At 49.0% G+C, this 17750-nt stretch overlaps 1 protein-coding gene across 1 annotated transcript in view; it reads left to right on the top strand.

Annotated features, from left to right (window-relative positions):
* The window catches only part of LOC119382249 (pseudouridine-5'-phosphate glycosidase), a gene marked incomplete in the record, with an annotated part of 1023505 nt that overhangs the window by 283820 nt on the left and 721935 nt on the right, over positions 1–17750 (top strand). The window contains 1 exon segment of the mRNA XM_037649958.2: positions 7980–8065. Within this exon segment, the coding sequence (XP_037505886.2) occupies positions 7980–8065 (86 nt within the window).

The following is a 17750-nucleotide window of genomic DNA, read 5'->3' as shown; positions in this document are numbered from 1 at the left end:
GACGCTCAGCCGCAGGATGGACACTCATACAGCCCAAATCAACGAACTCAAGTCGCAACTCACCAATTTCATGGCTCATGTCACGAACAAGTGCATTAGTCAAGCTGAACTTGAAGACTGCCATGGAAGGAAAAAACCACGCTCACAGATAGAGGAAGATTCTCACTCAAACACTCCTAAAGGCGAGCAAATAAACGCACTGGACAATCACGAAGATGGCAGGCTCTAACAACGAGATTCCGATTCCGCAATCGGCTTTCCGCATTTGGCATGGGAACTGTTGATCGTGCAGATCCCGACAGGCAAATCTGCAAGGATATGTAAAAGTAAATCAACCCGACCTCATCGCTTTGCAAGAGAACCATACTGAAAAAGTAAGGCTCACAAGATATAACACTGTCATCCTGATCCCAAGAACCGCCAATCTCCTCAGGAGTCCCGTCACGGCCCAAGAACATAAGATAGAAGGCACTACAGTCGAACACACCATCGTAGAAGTCATACCGGAACGAAAGTCGCAACAAAGCCCCTACGTCACTAACGTATACAGCCCACCGAGAGATCAGCTCACGGACTACGATCACTTCATCAGTGAACTCAGAAAATGCACGAGAGGTCACCGACTCGTGGTCGTAAGGGACTTCAACGCGCCTCACACAGCTTGGGGCTGTGCCATCACCACCAAGAAAGGTGCGCGAGTCCACGACGTAGCTCAGAAGCACGGCCTCACAGACGACTTTCTGGTGATCTTGAAAGATGTGCAGAGTTCCGAATTTCAAGATGTCGTCCGCAATATTATCCAGGTCTTCACTTCCAACGGAAGTGGGCTTAACTTTACATGGGAGACCCCTGAAGACCACAAATTGCAGTTCCTTGACCTGAAGTTGTTATTCAGAAACGACCGTATATGTTGGCAGTACACTCCTAGGTCTCAGAAAGGGTTACTTCCTTTCAACCGTGCGCATTGCAAACTCGTTAAAAGAGGAATCGCAACGAATTGCCTTCATTCCGCCTTAAAGAAGACGTGTCTGCACCTGTTGAATGAAAGCTTCGACACTCAGGTGGCGAGGCTGCAAGAAGCCGGGTATCCGTCGGCGCTCATCACCGCAGTTTCAGAGGCATTGCTTCGAAGGATTAAGTGTCCGAGCACAAAAGCTAGCCAAGGCAAGCGAAAGCAGCCTATACATGTCATTCCATATATCCACAAACTGTCACACAACATTAAGAAGATTGACTCGAGGCACGATGTTCAAATTGTGTTTTCTGCACCATGCAAATTGTCAAAAATATGTACAATGACAAGAAAGGATGAGCTGCCATAGTGCACAACACAGCATAGGAACAGATTCACAGGAGTGTGTGGCAAATGTTGTCTATGAGATTCCCTTGAGCTGCGGTCGCCGATACATCGGCCAAACAGGAAGGTGCTTCAATGAGCGCGCCAAGGAACATAACTTAAATGTTCGAAATAAGTCCGGAGGCTTTTTAGCGGAGCACTACAGGGGGTGTGGTTGCTCGCCGACTTTTTCCGCTACAAAGTTTTTAAAGAAATCAAGTGACAGGACGGAGCGGGAAATTATTGAAGCTTTCTTTATTAACAGATCCTCTGACAACTGCGCAAGCAGGGCTTCCGTTTTACTGAGAGACGCCGAGATTCAGTATCTTGATGGTTTTATTTAGCTTCTACAGTGTTTCACCAATGCATATGTTCATACTTTCTCCCGTTTTTTTCGTTTTTTTTGCGTTTTTGTTTTCTTTTTCTTTTTTTTGCCTTTTTTTCTTGCGCCAGCGGGTTAAATAATTGTACCATTGTGAGCATTGTGATATTGCTGTTAGCCATGTGTTGATAAGTGTCCATTTCTGGGTTTTGTTTGCTTGGTATGTTGGTCAATTGGCTCTTGGAAAGAGCAAAAATCAGGTTGTTATTATATCGCGGTTGATAAACCAAAAGAAAAAGAAAAAAAAATTACCGATCATTTCTGTTTGACTACCGACCTGTCATTTATCAAGTTTAAGCGCATTTATAAGGCAGTTGGTGGCAAAATAAATTCAGTTGTAAGTCAGCGCTCGTTTGTGTTGTGTGTTCTTGTCCGCTGTCTCAGTTGCACTGTGCCTTTCCATTGCTATGAACCAACTCGCCCAGACCAATCTCTTATTGTATTGAGCGCTTTATTGTGAGCGTGATCCCGCCACATTGTATGTATGGATGGTCGACAAGCCGATCTCCTAAAGTTCTCCGCAATTAAAAGTCCTGAAGGTCATGCCGCGCGCATGACAGGACTTATTTCGCCTGTGCCATCCCTCCCTGCTTACGTTCCAGCACGTTCGTCGGGACGACAGAAGAAAACGCAATTACAGCTTGCGACAAATACACTCGTATTTGACGGATTGGAAAAACATATTGCGGCGCTTGATTCATGAGGCAATAAATTCCTTCAGTGAGGCCATTCGATGGTTACTTGAAAAAGCTGTTGCAGGGCCCCTTTAAAAAAGACACGCCGGCATTCGCAAGAATCTATGAATTGGAGTTTACGTCGTATTACCATGTAACAGCAGCAGGTCGAACAGATGTAGCCATGATCCGACACCGCGATCTAATAGCAACGCACGACGGCGAACCAGCGACCTCGACGTCCTACTCAAAAGCCACGCAGTCACCGCTCTAGTCGACACCACAGCCCGCTACTGCGTTTTCAGTGAGCCGTACGCTGCAAAGATGAAGAAATTTAAGACTACCTGGAAAGACCCCGAAATCAGCACAGCTGGAGGCCTCATAATCACACCGGCTGAAGTCTGCACAGCAAGAGTCAGCATTAATAACCGGACTTCTCCTTCAAGCTTCGTGATCCTATACCGTTTCTCGCGGAATTTCGTCGATGTCATTGAATCAATGGCATATGCCTCGCTGCCGGGCAATGAATGCGCACATGCAGTTGCCCGCCATATTCCCCCCCGGCCTGCCCGGCTTAGTGAAACGACCAGTTCAGGGTGGACCAGTTCAGGATCCCTTCCTGCGTTACGGAGGCATTCTCCATCATTATAGAAGCATTCGCTGCACTCACAGTCGCCACCACCATCCTTCTCGAGAGAGGAACAAAGTTCAGCAGTGCGGCGGTTTGGGCACGTTGGTATTCCATCTTAAAAAACTATGAGCGCACAGAAAACACGGACGACAAAAAGACACACATATGCACACACGTAGGCGCTACTTCCAACAAAATTTATTCTTGTGATCCACTGCTACTTGTAGCACACAATCAGCCCATATCGATGCGCCATACAGCAGGAGTATGGCGCATCGATATGGGCTGATTGTGTGCTATAAGTAGCAGTGGATCACAAGAATATTTTGTTGGAAGCAGCGCCTACGTGTGTGCATATGTGTGTCTTTTTGTCGTCCGTGTTTTCTGTGCGCTCATAGTTTTTTAAGAAAAAACGAGAGAGGAAGCAGTGGCACTACGCCAGTTGCCAACCGAAATTTTCCCTAATGTTGTCTCCCTGAACAAATTCTGGCCACACTGTTATGCCGACAATTGTCCGGGCTGCGGCAGGTCACCCTCCATCTTCCACGTCATTATCGAGTGCACGGCAAATCTTTTCCCTCCATTACTACCCCTCCTCTGCTCGCTACGCAAAAAAGAGTGTGGGACGACGCCTCTCGCGACAGACCTCCCGAGGTCCTGCAAGCCATCATACAACGGGCTCGACATGTCGCCGGAGTCGTCCTAGGGACCCCGGACAAGGGTTTCCTCCCATGTTTTTTGTTCTACTTACATAATAAAGATGTTTTCTCTAGTAGAACCCGTTGTTGGGCTAGTTGGTGCATTGCATCAAGGAATTATACCAGCCGCTTTGGTGATTAAAAGAGTTGGTAGACTAGCCGCTTTCCTGTCTCCTTCACCGTTGCCTGTGTTCGTCTGTTTTCGGCTGGTATAATTCCTTGATGTTTTCTCTCTGTCGTCGATGTCATAGACTTCCAACACAACACGGTCCATTCGATCAATGTCGATAACGCTGTCAATGGACAAAGCGAACTCACCGTAAACGAAACCTGCCAGGATGGTCTAGTGGTTATGGTGTTCAACTGCTGAACCGTAGGTTACGGGATCAAATCCCGGCCGCGGAGGCCGCATTTAGATGGAGGCGCAATGCTAGAGGCCCGTGTACTTAGATTTAGGCGCACGTTGAAAAACACCTGATGGACAGAATTACTGGAGCATTCCGCTGCGGCGTCATAGCCATATTGTGGCTTTGAGACGTAAAACTCCCAAAATTATACTTATTCACCATATACGAACTTTGGTTACCGTGCCTTGAATGTGCCCGAATGTATAGAGAGAAATACATTTTAATGAAAACCTCAAGGTGTTTGCCTGGCCATTTAAACTTGCCATTATACCTCGCTCCACCATCATATTGACCGCCGGCGCCAAGAGCACCGGCCGGCATAGAAGGCACGATAGAAATTGACTAACACCTGCTGCGTGAGCGTGAAATTTACGTCGCGCGAGGAATCGATGGACTGCATAAACGAAAAGGAAGGGCCCGACTGACGAGCTTCAGCCACCAATGCAAGCACGCAAACATGGACACGACGATAGCATACGTAGAAGACATTGTGGCTATCGGAATGTGTTTCCCTTGCCAAATTTTGACGAAGCTACCGCAACGACCCCTATGCTTGAACAATCATCCGACATCAAACCCAAACCTTCCCACTTGCAATCGGCAATGGCTCCTAAGCCTTCTGCGCCAATACAAGCACTGATTCTCGTCGTCATCAAGGGGGCAGCAAGCGCCACTTGCATGCACAGCGTCTTAACAGAAGAAAGTGCCCGTCAACTTCGTCAGAGTCCTTGTCGAATTTCGACCCGACAACGAGATGTCACCAAGCGACAAGTCGACCAGATGCTGTGTGAGGATGTATACAGATGCTAAAAAATCGCCAGGCCTGCGCTGAAACCGCAGCACAGTCACAGCGAAAGCTGGAAGAGCGGCGTTTCTAAAGCACCGTTGTAAGCTCTCTTGGGGCTACTAATACAAGTACACTAGCAAGGTACCCACTACACCATAAATCACAATTTTTGTGAAGTTCGGAAGCACCTACTAAGCCATTAGCCGTCATTCTACGGAGAAGCGAGGCACCAGCTACGCGTCTGTAAGCATTATGCGCACTTTGTTGACGCGACGACTGACGACGATGAAGAATGAGGGCTCAACCCTTTGTAATGGGTTGGAAGCTTTAAACGGCCCACCAGTTATGTAATTTGCATTAGGTGACGCCCGGTCGCTATGTCCCTCTCTCGCCATGCTGTATAACATACGCTGACGTGGGAGAGAGAGGTGGGGGGGGGGGTCGAACAACTTTACTGAGACCCCGAGGAAATGGATCATGCGTTTATGGGCTTCCTCGGCAATTAATACAAGTGCACTTGCGAGGAACCCACTATGCTATAAATCATTGTAATTTTTGAGAAGTAGGAAAGCAGGCATTATGTTATTTTTTGTCATTGTACGGAGGGCCGTGGTACCTGCTAAACGCATGTAAGGCATTATGCGCACTTTGTTGATGCTGTGCCTGATGACGATGAAGAAATATGGCGGAGCCCTTTGTAATGGGTTGGAAGCATTCAACAACCTTCTCGTTGCGCAATTCGCACTGTGTGACGCCTGATTACAGAATTCGCGTTGTGCGACGCTTGGTGTTTATTTTACTCTTCTACCACGCTATATAGCATAGGTTAATGTGGTTCCTTCCCGACATGAAGCCTGTATAGCACCTTTTTGCAAAGCAGTTTCAAGCACCGGCATGGCTCAGAGGTTGAATACTGGGCAGAGGGCCCAGGTTCGAACCTCGTTCCACCCTGAAATTGTTTTCTTATTTCGTTTTTTTTTCTTATTTCGAGCGATAGTAGTTACGGACACCGGCAGCGGCGGGCAACTACGGCGCCAAAAACGGCCGGTGAAATGATCTCATAACAGCTTTCGCTGTAAAAGCCCATGGACATCACCAGCAGTATTGGCGATGAAGAAGGACGGAACCTTGCGCTTCTTTGTCTATTACCGGCCCCGGAACAAAGTCGCGAAGAAGGACGTATATCCGCTCCGACAGATACACCATACTTTGGATCGACTTTGGAACGCTAAATATTTTTCATCGATTGAGCTCAACAACAGCTACTTGCAAATCGAAGTCGAGGACAGACGCAGAGAGAATACTGATCTTATACCACCAGACAGGCTGTTTGAGTTCAAGGTTATGCCATTCGGTCTGTGTTCGGTACCTGCCGCGTTCCAACGCGTGGTTGACACAGTACTAACAGGCTTGAAAAGTGGCAGACTCGTCTACTTGGATGACGATGTCATCGCTGTGACGAACGCCCCCGTCGACTTGGAACACTGCTTCGGACAGTCAGGTCATCTGGGCTCACACTAAAAACAGGCCCCGATTTGCATACAAGCAGCTACTATTCCTACGACACGTCATCAGCAAGATGGCTGTCTTGTTGATGAAGTGTCGCGAAAAGGCTGCAAATTAAAAATAATTGAAATATTTTCATTGTTTTTACGCTTCTAATGTTATTTTTTGTCACGCCTCCTTTATAACCTGTTGTATCGCTTCAATAAATTTCACTTGTTATTCAGCTCTTCCTTGGCTAGTGGTACTTAACATTATCACTAGCTGCATTAGCCAGTACTAGCCACCACTCAATCTATGGTGGCCAGCTCTAGCGGAGATGAGGCAACCCAACACTGACAGTCTGAATTATGGAGCGATCACCAATCAGTCATTTAACATTTTCTAGTACTAGCCAACACTAGCCGCCACTAGTCAACATTACCTAGCGTTCTGGAACATTAGCCTACACTAGCTGGGAATAAGACAATAACGTACAATGTTAGGCATCAGTTTGCCAAATCTAGGCACCATCACACAACCCCGTCCAACAGCTGGCCAATTCGTGCTGGTTGTATGCGATGAATGTGGCATTGCGAGAGAATTGTTCCGGGGGCTTTGTTAGACACGACCATTTAAACAGACACACAACAAAGAAACAAACAGACACAGGGGACATTATTTGTTGTTTTTATGCGTAGTGCCCTGAATTATGACCTAAACTGAAAGGAAATAAAGCGGAGAAGAAAAGTACGCCTCCGTGACACATCATACCTTTCATATCACGTCAGTATTAATGAGCACTAAATGACAATAATGCCAAGGAATTATTGGCATTATTGTCTGCTATTGGTATTATTGGGTTTCCTTGGCATTAATGTCTGTTAGTGCTCATTAATATTGTGTATAACAAAGAAAAACGAGCCCTTAGAAATTTTAACTTCATATTTTTCACTTCAAATTTTCACTTCTTCATATCACGTCAGGTAATTCATTAACGCATGTTCTCGTCCATATTCTAGCATATACCGTAATAATGTAGCCACAACGGCGGCTTTGCCACTTATGAGTCATGCCATTGCTGTAATTAAAACTGACATACATTTTTAAACATTCATGATGTTTCCTGACGTTCATGCTGGTAGTAAAGACCCGTCTTGTCAGGAACTTTGTGGTATGTAGCGAGGTACTGATACTACCACCAGAACATCACGATGTCACCCTGCGATGTGTATCATATAGCACATGACATGCATATCATGCTGCTCTTACATGACTTTTATTCATTTTCCTCATATATTCATATCTGGCCACTATAATTTTACAAAGTTAACGTAGCGACCCTAGGAGCTTGGACACTTAGATAGATAGATAGATAGATAGATAGATAGATAGATAGATAGATAGATAGATAGATAGATAGATAGATAGATAGATAGATAGATAGATAGATAGATAGATAGATAGATAGATAGATAGATAGATAGATAGATAGATAGATAGATAGATAGATAGATAGATAGATAGATAGATAGATAGATAGATCCGGTCATAACAATTTCGTCTTCAATGTTTTCTGCAGGGCAGCCGACCTGACGGGTAACGCCGTGACGCCTTTCATCCTGCAGAAGCTAACGGAGCGGACTGCAGGTGCCACTCTCCGAGCCAGTATCCTTTGACTTGGCTCCTATTGGCGCCATATTTCATGCGGTTCGAGATTGACTACACTATAATATGGTTCGCGCTCGCTGGCACTCACGGAAATATTGTTCATGCTTCATTTGCGATTCCCACATTTCCGCGCAAATTATGTTCTGCACTCCACCCGCCACCCGCATTCGACAAAATACACATTTCTTGTGATATCAAACGATACTTCATCGAACGTCAGTTATTATACTTATTGAACATTATTAAAGTGGTTGAGACATCAAATTTGTGGCTTCTGACATATTTACTTCGAACGCTTCTTATTGCTCCAGAAAGCATGATACTCGCTCGAAGATTATATTGCTACGCGTGTCTTATTTCGATGTATTCGGATTTCACCCGCAAAGACTGTTAGCAATTCACGGCGCAGACCGCGCCGCAATGTTTAAGAAGCTTGGAGATTCTTTGAGATTATTTTGTTAAGATTTCGCGCAGAACGCGAATACTGTAGTTTATTCGAGAGCTTACGCGGCCACCAGCGGTAACGCTGCGAAGCGCTTTACCGCTTGGCAGATTATCGATGGTAGACGCTCTGTTCGCCGCTATCAGAGTACAGCCTGTATTGCTTGTAGCAAAGGCGTAGCCAGGGGGTGTTGGGGGGATTCGAACTCTCCCCCCCCCCCCGAAAATTTTCAAATTCGCTTGCGTATATACACACACGCAAAAACGCATGCACGAACATACATAAAGTATGGTTGAACCCCCCCCCCCCACCACCGAAAAAAATTTCTGGCTACACCACTGGCTTGTAGTTTTAGTTTCCCGTGCACACGTTCGCCCAAATAAAAGGTTACTTCTTGAACCGACCGACCGACTGCTGCCTTCTTCGACGTTACGACCACGTGACATCTGGTGGAGGTGCTATTCGTTCATGTTCCGCACGCCCCCGTCAAGCCGCGAATCCAGGCCAATTCTTGAAGAAGACACCGACAATTAAAACTTGAGAAACACCGACACCATCAGGGACAGTCGAGCCAGCCGCAGACTAAAAGTCCTACTCCCCCAATACGGACTCCTACAGGACAAGCCAAAAGCCACGGCGACGAAGACAACAGGCACGATGATGGCCGCAGTGTCCCCTAGAGCGATCGTGAAGCAGCAACCCAGGGAGCCACCTTCGTTCGATGGACCACCAAGTCAAGACCCCGAAACCTGGCTCGAGACGTTCGAAAGGGTCTCAACATTTAACAACTGGAACTCCGAGGACAAGCTGCGCCACGTCTACTTTTACAAGGAAGACGCAGCAAGGGCATTCCAACCTGGGACATCTTCCACACAGCTTTCTTGGAAACGTTCACAAGAATCGTCCGAAAGGAAAGGGCCGCGGCCTTGCTGGAGTCAAGGGTGCGACCTCTGTGCGAAAGCATAACTATCTTTGCGGTGGAAATGACCCGACTGTTCCGCCACGCTGACCATGTCATGCCCGAGGAGAAGAAAGTCCGTTTCCTCATGCGAGGAGTAAATAAAGACCTCTTCGCTCGGCTCTGCAGTTTAAGAATTTTTTTCAGAAGTGAATACGATTAAGAAGACTCTGAAAATGAGCACACGCCAGTAGTCACCGATCAATTCTAGAAAGCGCACCTTATCACACCCTCGGCTCCGACGACCTGCGCGAAACCATCCAAGCGATCGCGCGGGAGGAGCTGCGCAAGGTGTTGCCCTCACCCCTGCCTCAAGTGGACTCCATCGCGGAAATCGTACGGGAAGGAATCCAGCGGACACTTGGGGTTCCTCCGGCAGCGCAGCCTCATCCTGAAGCCAAAACCTACGCTGCTGCTGTACGCCGTCGCTACCCATCCCTGCGACAGCTCCAAGACTCAGCACCACAGCAAATTCGTCGCCAGCTTCCGCAGCCGCCGTCGACGCCATCTGGCCCACCTGCCGGCCAGCGCTACGCACCCAGGAAGACCGATGTATGGTGCGCCCGCAAACACCGCCCACTACGCTACCCCTGCGGAGAAGCCGGTCACACGTACCGCCACTCTTAGTACCGTGAGATGGGACTGTGTGGAATCGCCGTGAACGCGCCGCATCCAGAGCCAGGTCAACGACCACGTGGCATCGCAGACTACATCGCGGAAACCCAGTGGACGCCCCGACTACCTTCCCGTTCGCTGTCGCGTGGCAGCTACATGTCATTCGCAGCGCCGGCGGTACACCTGCCTTACTCGGCGCCGATCCGCGAGCCCTCATCCCGATAACTAAGCGGAGCAACCGATCGAGGGACAGTTACTCTACGACGAAATGCCGATGATCCTCCGCCGACAATTATTCGGGAATCATCGAATACCAGCTCGTCGTCTCCCAGAGAGCGCCTTCGTGAGAGCACTTCTCCGCCGCAACAAGACCTGATGACACGACGTGGCTGCATCGGAGCAAATAGACGCAGCCGTAATCGAACGCCATGACGTACCCGTAACGCAAGACAGCGAACCACCGAAGTCGACGTACTTATCGATGGCCAGAACGTCACACGTCTACTCGACACCGGAGCCCACTACTCCGTCGTCAGTGGCCCGTTCGCCGCCAAGCTGAAGAAAGTAAAGGCCGCTTGGGAAGGATTCGAAATCCGAAGAGCTGGAGGCCACCTAGTAACACGGACTGGTGTTTGCGCGCCAAAAATCGCGATTAAGGGTCAGACTTATTCGGTGAGCTTTGTGGTCCTACGGCATTGCTCGAGGCACGCCATTCTAGGCATGCATTTTTTTAAATCAACACGGCGCAGTCATTAACTTAAGAGGCCAGTCGATAACGCTTTCCACGGACAAAGCCGTACCGCCGGATAAGGCAACCGGTCACAATGCCTTAAATTTGATAGTAGGACAGGTCGCCGTTCCGGCTCTCTCCAGAGTTATTTCTGTCGGCACGGAAGAACCGAAAGATTTAGAAGGCGTCACTGAAGGGTGACCAGCACCTGCTCCTGAACTGTCAGATTTGTGTTGCGCCAGGCATAGCCGAGCTGCGCCATGGGAAAACGAAAGTAGCCTCGAATGCAGGCACCTCAACATTGGTACGACGGCGGCTTACATGAATGAACTCGTGGACGCCAGCAATACTCTAGCCCTCTTCGATGCTAGCGAACCTGCTTCGATGAACCGAGGTCCAAAACGAGCTCTGACGTCAATCCGAGCCTCCCGAAGCATAAGCTAGAACAGATCGAAGAGTTCCTTCTGCAATTCAAGGAATGCATGTCATCATCCTCAAGAATTCGAGACCGCACTTACGAAAGATTGCATCATGCTTCATTGCCCGTACCGAGTTTCGACGCGAGAATGCGAGGGCGCAAAGAAACAAGTCGACAAAATGCTACGCGACGGCATCATACACCCGTCCAAGAGTCCGTGGGCGTCTCCCGTAGTGTTAGTGAAGAAAGATGGACCCCGGCGTTTCTGCGTCGATTATCGTTATAAGAACAAAATCACAAAGAACGACGTGTATCCTTTTCCATGGATATACGACGCCCTAGATCAATTACACAACGCGAAGTACTTCTCGTCGATGGACCTCAAGACCGGCTACTGACAAATAGAAGTAGGCGAGAGAGCATGATAATTGATGATAGCGCAGGCTAAGGACAAGGACAAAAGAAAGACACATTCGACACCAGACAGCGCTGTGTGGTGTCGAATGTGTCTTTCTTTTGCCCTTGTCCTTAGCCTGCGCTACCATCAATTATCATGTTATTCCAACAAGCCCGAATTGCCGCCCTCATAGACGAGAAATACCGACAGAAGACTGCTTGTATGGCACCAGACGGCCTCTTCCAATCGGTAATGCGCTTTGTTCTGTGCTCGACACCTTTGACTTTCAACCGAGTTATGGATACAGCACTGGCAGGCTCGCAGTGGCAGACTTGCCTCGTCTACTTGGACGACGTCGTTGTATTTGCCTCAAACTTCGACAAACGCTTCCAGCGCTTTGAAGCAATCAAGACCTCCAGACTCACCCTGAGGCCAGAAAAGTGCCGCTTTGCGTACGGGAAGTAGTTGTTCTTGGGCCACGTGATTAGCACGTCTGGAGTTCGCCCCGACCCAAGGAAAACAGATCTGATCGCTGTTTTCCTGCCACCCACTGGCAAGAAAGCCGTGCGCCGATTTCTCGGCTTTGTGAGCCGAGAAATCGGCTGTCCATGAGCCTCGGCTGACCATGAGCCTCACGTGTGTAAGCACGTGAGGCTCATGGACAGACTACGAGGTCAGACTACGAGGCTTACACACGTGAGGCTCATGGCGATGATTATGTTCCATAGGTTTTCAGTGTTTTTATCTTTTTATTTGTTGTTCCTATATTTGTCAGATACTGTACAAGTATATATTGCGCGGTGCTAGCAAATAAATCTTGTTGTAAGTCAGCGCCGCCGTCTGTGTCCTTCTTTCTCTTGTCCGCCGTTTTTAGCGCTGTTTTTTATGTGAAGTATGTCGTACCAACTCGCCCAAGCAACCACTTTAGATACAGAAAAGGTACTACTGGCCTCGCCGCACTGCCGACGTCACCCATTGCGTAAAGACTTGCCGAGATTGCCAGGGACGGAAGATACCGCTGACTAGGCCAGCCGGACTTCTGCAGCACATCAAGCCACAGGAAGCTAATGCATCGAGCATCAGGAAGCTAATGGATCATCGTAGCTACCGACTACCTCACCCGCTACGTGGAGACAATGGCCTTGCCGAAAGGCAGTGCCGCCCAGGTAGCGAAGTTCTTCGTTGAGAACATCGTCCTGCGTCATGGCGCCCCAGAGGTCCTCATCACCAACAGAGGTACGTCCTTTACTGCTGACCTAAATCAGGCGATCTTGAGATACAGCCAAACAAGCCGCCGCCGGACCACAGCCTACCGCCCATCGACCAATGGCCTCACCAAGCGTAAATAAGACCGTCGCCGACATGCTGGACATGTACGTCGAGGTTGAACACAAGACGTGGAATGCCATCCTTCCGTACATGACCTTCGCATACAACACGGCCATGCAAGAAACGACGCAGATGACGCCATACAAGTTGGTCTACGGAAGGAATCCAACGACCACCCTCAACGCCCTGCTAGCCAACGTCACGGACGAAGAAAACCTCGACGTCACCGTCTACCGCGAGTGCACTGAAGAAGTCGGACAACTGGCCCGTCTGCGTACTCAAAGCCAGCGAAAGATCGACAGCCGTCGTTACAACCTTGCACGATGCCACGTACAATACCAGCTTCGCCACCTTGTCTGGGTCTGGACACCGATACGCCGACGCGGACTCAGCGAAAAACTTCTTCGGCGATACTTCGGGCCATACAAGCGCTTCCATATATCGGCGCTCTAGACTACGAGGTTGTCCCGGACGGCATTGCGAACTCTGAGCGGTGCAGCGCACAACCTGAAGTCGTTCATGTCGTGCGCCTCAGGCCGTTCTGCGCGTGAACGCTCCTAAGGACTCTAGTTGTGCTTGCTTTAATAATCTTTTAAAGACGATAGTTTTTCTTGGGGAACTTAAACGCAGAAATTTTGGTCTGTCTGTCTGTCTTTCTGTTTGTCTGTCTGTCACCCGATTCAGCTACCCGGCCAAAGTTTAACCACTTTCTCAACGCCCAGCCATCTTTAACTGGTAGCGCCGTTCATACTTGTGAGCATTGTCGATCAAAATGCAAATGTTACGCATATCTGAGGCTACCATCAATACGTGAGTATTAGGCGGTGTGTTCCTTTAATAGAAAATACATAGATACGTAATTCTAAAGACACTAGTGTTTCTTAGGCTGCACTGAAAATGCTCTTGTTTTTTGGGCTGCGCTGCAGATATGAGCCACATGCGGCGATTCAACATAGAGGAGGAGGACTCATGTAGTACGGCCGGCAGGAGACTATTGTCTTTCGACGACATTTGGAGCGAAGCACGCAGATACGCGGCCATCTTTTTTTTTTTTTTTGCACGCGTGTTTTCAATTCTGTGTTCTCTTTTAAGCCAAAGTGCGTTTTGTTGTTTTAAGCATCGAGGCGATGCGTTTTCCAGAAGGAGGCATTGCCACACGTGTTTTATTTTCATTCATTCGGTTTTCACCCACAAGGACTGTTAACGATGCTCAGCGCAGGGCGCGCCGCATTGTTTGAGGAGCTTGATGATTGTTTAAGATCAGACTGGGGATCTTCAATTTTCGGACTTCTGGCAGTTCGCTGGCAGCCAGAGCTAGCCAGGGGGTCAGGTAGCTAGTTCCGGTCGGGACAGGAAACAGCGTCTTGGTCACGTGTGTGGGAAGCCCGAGACAACCCGAAGCTGCCCGAAGATTGCAAAATCGAACGCTGGGACAGCCAGCGTAAACGTAAACAAACGCTACCGCCGTGGTAGCAAACGAAACTTTTCGCCGCGTGCTCGTTGGGTTTTTCTGCATTGCCCGCTTGAAAATATGTGACTAGGTTTGCTGAAGAACTGAAGTAATTTTTCTCGAGCATACGGATTTGGGATACGATCACGTACGTTCGCAAGATCATGCGCAACTTGCCCCGTCCGCGAACAAAACAGCCAGCTGGCGCACGGCGCCACGAAAGCGATGCAAAGTGAGCTGCCGCGCCGCTAACGGCTTAACCAACTCACGTCTGCTTAGTACATGTAACAGTCGCTGCACAACACGACGCGAAAATCTCGCGGAAGTGATCGTGTCCCCCAAAGAGCTCGAGGAGCTATCGCGTACTACTTCGCACACACGCGATGACCAGCTTGCGTTTTGTCATAACTTGACACATGCGGCGGTATCGTACCACGACTGCGTGTTATATATAAAATAAACTTCTGTGTGACGCGTCTTCGACTCGTTTTGGCAGATGTTGCCTGAGCCTCTTTTCCAGTCCTAGTGGCACTCCAAAAATCTCATGTGGCTCATGCTTTTATTTGAGCTACTAGGTGATAACCGCGTACATACTGCATGGCATTATTACTAAGAAGTGGAAAAAGACAAAGCCGACGATGAAATAAGCAACAAAAGGATGTATATATTTCTGATTTCATCTCCGTTTTTTCACATCGACGCGTCGTAGCATAACATAATACCATACCTCATGTACTGGCCCGTAGATCGAAGTACGCTCGCATGCCATTCGCGACCAACAAGCATCACACAAAAAACAATGTCGCGATCGCTTTTAGTCAATCAGTGCATTTTATCAACATCGAAGACCTAGTTGAAATAGTTAAGTTCTCACGGGGTTCACGCACGCAAAGATACGACGGAGCGAAATAGCTAGTTCAATCACAATCGTCTTCGCTAAGCGCACAGGAAGCACACACGACACCACAATCGAATCTACTACGAAAAAATAAACTCGAAAGGGGTCTCCATGCGTGCGTACGAACGAGTACATAACTTTTGGGACGTGTGTACGGCGCAGTTAGAACGCGACAGTTCGCCGCGTTGTTCACGGAAGGAAACTTCACGGGACACATAAGAAAAGCAATTACCATTAGCTCCAAATGCTCGCCGCCACTCGTAATCGCGCCATTTCGCACGACGGAACGGCGCCGAGCGTAAGAACAAGCGAACGCGTAGTCCCCCAGCGCCCGAATTGCAGTCCGTCTAGTCTTCACAAAGATGGCGGCGAGCGCGTATCGTCTCTTTTCGGCGTCTGCTAGCCCGAAACCTTCCAGAGAACTTCCACGACTGAATTGTCCTGGAAGCTTCTGGCGACCGTCGGGCTCCCTGCGGGTCGCCAGAACCGTCCAACCCGAGAAAAACGAACGCCAACCGGAAGTGCGCCGCGGTGGGGACGGAGCAACCCGAGAAAAATGAGCGTGCTCTGGCTGGCTCTGGCAGCCCGCGGGTAGCCAGAAGTGGAAAATCGAAGAGCCCCACTGTTAGGATTGTGTGCAGGACACGAATAGTCCAGTTTGTTAGAGGGCTTACGCGGCCGCCAGCGATAAGGCTGGAATTTACGATTGCACATGTACAAAAGTCGACGCGCTTTACCGCTTGGCATATTTTCGACCGCCGACGATCTGTGCGCCGCTATGAGTGTACAGCGTGTACTGCTTGTACTTTGACTTTTCGTTTCCCGGGCACAAGTTCGCCCAAATAAAGTATCGTCTTGAACCGGCCGACTGCTGCCTTCTCCAACGTCACGATCACGTGTCAATATATCCTTCGTAAATACGTCAATATTGCATTATTTATGTTCACGACTTCTGGTTTCGGTTTCTGAGCGCCGAGTTGGACAGTGACGTCACTCTCTAGAAAATGACAAGGCAGGACCACAAAGCTTTGACACACTGCGCTGTGTCGTCTGCTCTCGCACACACGCCGGAGCAACCATTGTTATGCTTTAGACACTCGAGCAGATTATCTAATTGAAAACTTGAACGCGTACGGTATCCCGGTGTACGGATAGGTCTTTGCGATATATCTAGTTACTAATAAAGCCCCTCTACCTTGAGAAAAGTACTGCCATCGTTTGATCAACGCCGCTCCTTTCTCTCCATGGCCTCCGATTTGGCAACTGCCATCACGTGGCATAGCGCGCGCTGTCACTTATTTTCTTTAGCTTTTTCCACCGAGGCGCCATGCTATGGGAAAAATAAACATGGGTGATCTCTCTGTCATAGGAATCAGTATAACACGAAAGTGAAACGTGTCTTCACAGACGTAGTTGAGCGTTTGTTGTGCATTCTTTCGTCACAAGAGCGATGGAAATAATGCTGTAGCAACAAATTGCAATGTCACGCGAAGAACGGCAAGCAGCTCGAAACTCGCAGCGCGCTGCTCGAGCAGAAAGGACGCACGGAAAGCACATACTCAGGATGAGCGTGAACTAACAACTGTCTCCGCTCGATTTCGTAGCGTTAGCTACACTGGCCTAGCCGAGCCAGTTTCGCGCGCCTCCTCAAGAGCCTGCTGCGCATGCGCGAGGATCAGTGATGTCACACAGCTGGCGCACCGGAGCGGCAACTCCCGCGCACTCCGCCGCCGCCGCGCGCGGCTCGCTGCCGTCGGTCTGCGCATTCCAGAAGAGTGACGTCGTAGCCGTGGCAGACGCACTGGCGCCGGCGCGCGCGCAGCTATTCGCCTTCGCTGTGCAGTCGCCGTCTGACACTGCGCTGGAGCCGCTTGATAGCACCTCTAACTGGCGTTTGCCAGTGTGGTATAGCCATGTAGAAGGAGAGCGCAAATGCTGCTCAACGGCGCAGAAGAGCGGAGAAGCTTAACTCGTCGGATCCAGAAGTAGTTGCCTGGCAATTATGCGTTGAGCGTAGGAAGAATGAACCGAAGAAGGTTAAACGTGCTGCGGAAACACGAAAGCTAAGAGTAATCAGCTAAACCTTTGCTAACGCTACGTACTCGTATATCCTGGCATAGCCGAGCTAAGCCACTGCAGTATTTTTTTCTTCTAGTTTTTTTCTTTGTCATCTGCTTGTGTATATTTTGCACCGTCATATCCGTGACGGAAATACGTCAGTGGAGCCGTGGTGGATCCCGGCATAAAACAGTTTCGTATTAAAAAAACGACAGGCACAGAAGAGAAGGCGGCGGAGGACAGAACACGTGGTGGTAGTTTTCGCAAAAGTGGAGGGGCTTTAGTTACCGAACAATTGCACCAACACCTCGTGACGATTCGGGCAACCACGCTTATAGAAACGTTTGTTTGTTTTATGCGAGTGTCCTTGACGAAAAATAATTTAAA

The sequence above is a fragment of the Rhipicephalus sanguineus genome, chromosome 2 (genome assembly GCF_013339695.2).
Source record: "Rhipicephalus sanguineus isolate Rsan-2018 chromosome 2, BIME_Rsan_1.4, whole genome shotgun sequence".
NCBI lineage: Eukaryota > Metazoa > Arthropoda > Arachnida > Ixodida > Ixodidae > Rhipicephalus > Rhipicephalus sanguineus.
Note: the sequence above shows the minus strand (reverse complement) of the source record. Positions and strands in the feature narration are given on the sequence as shown.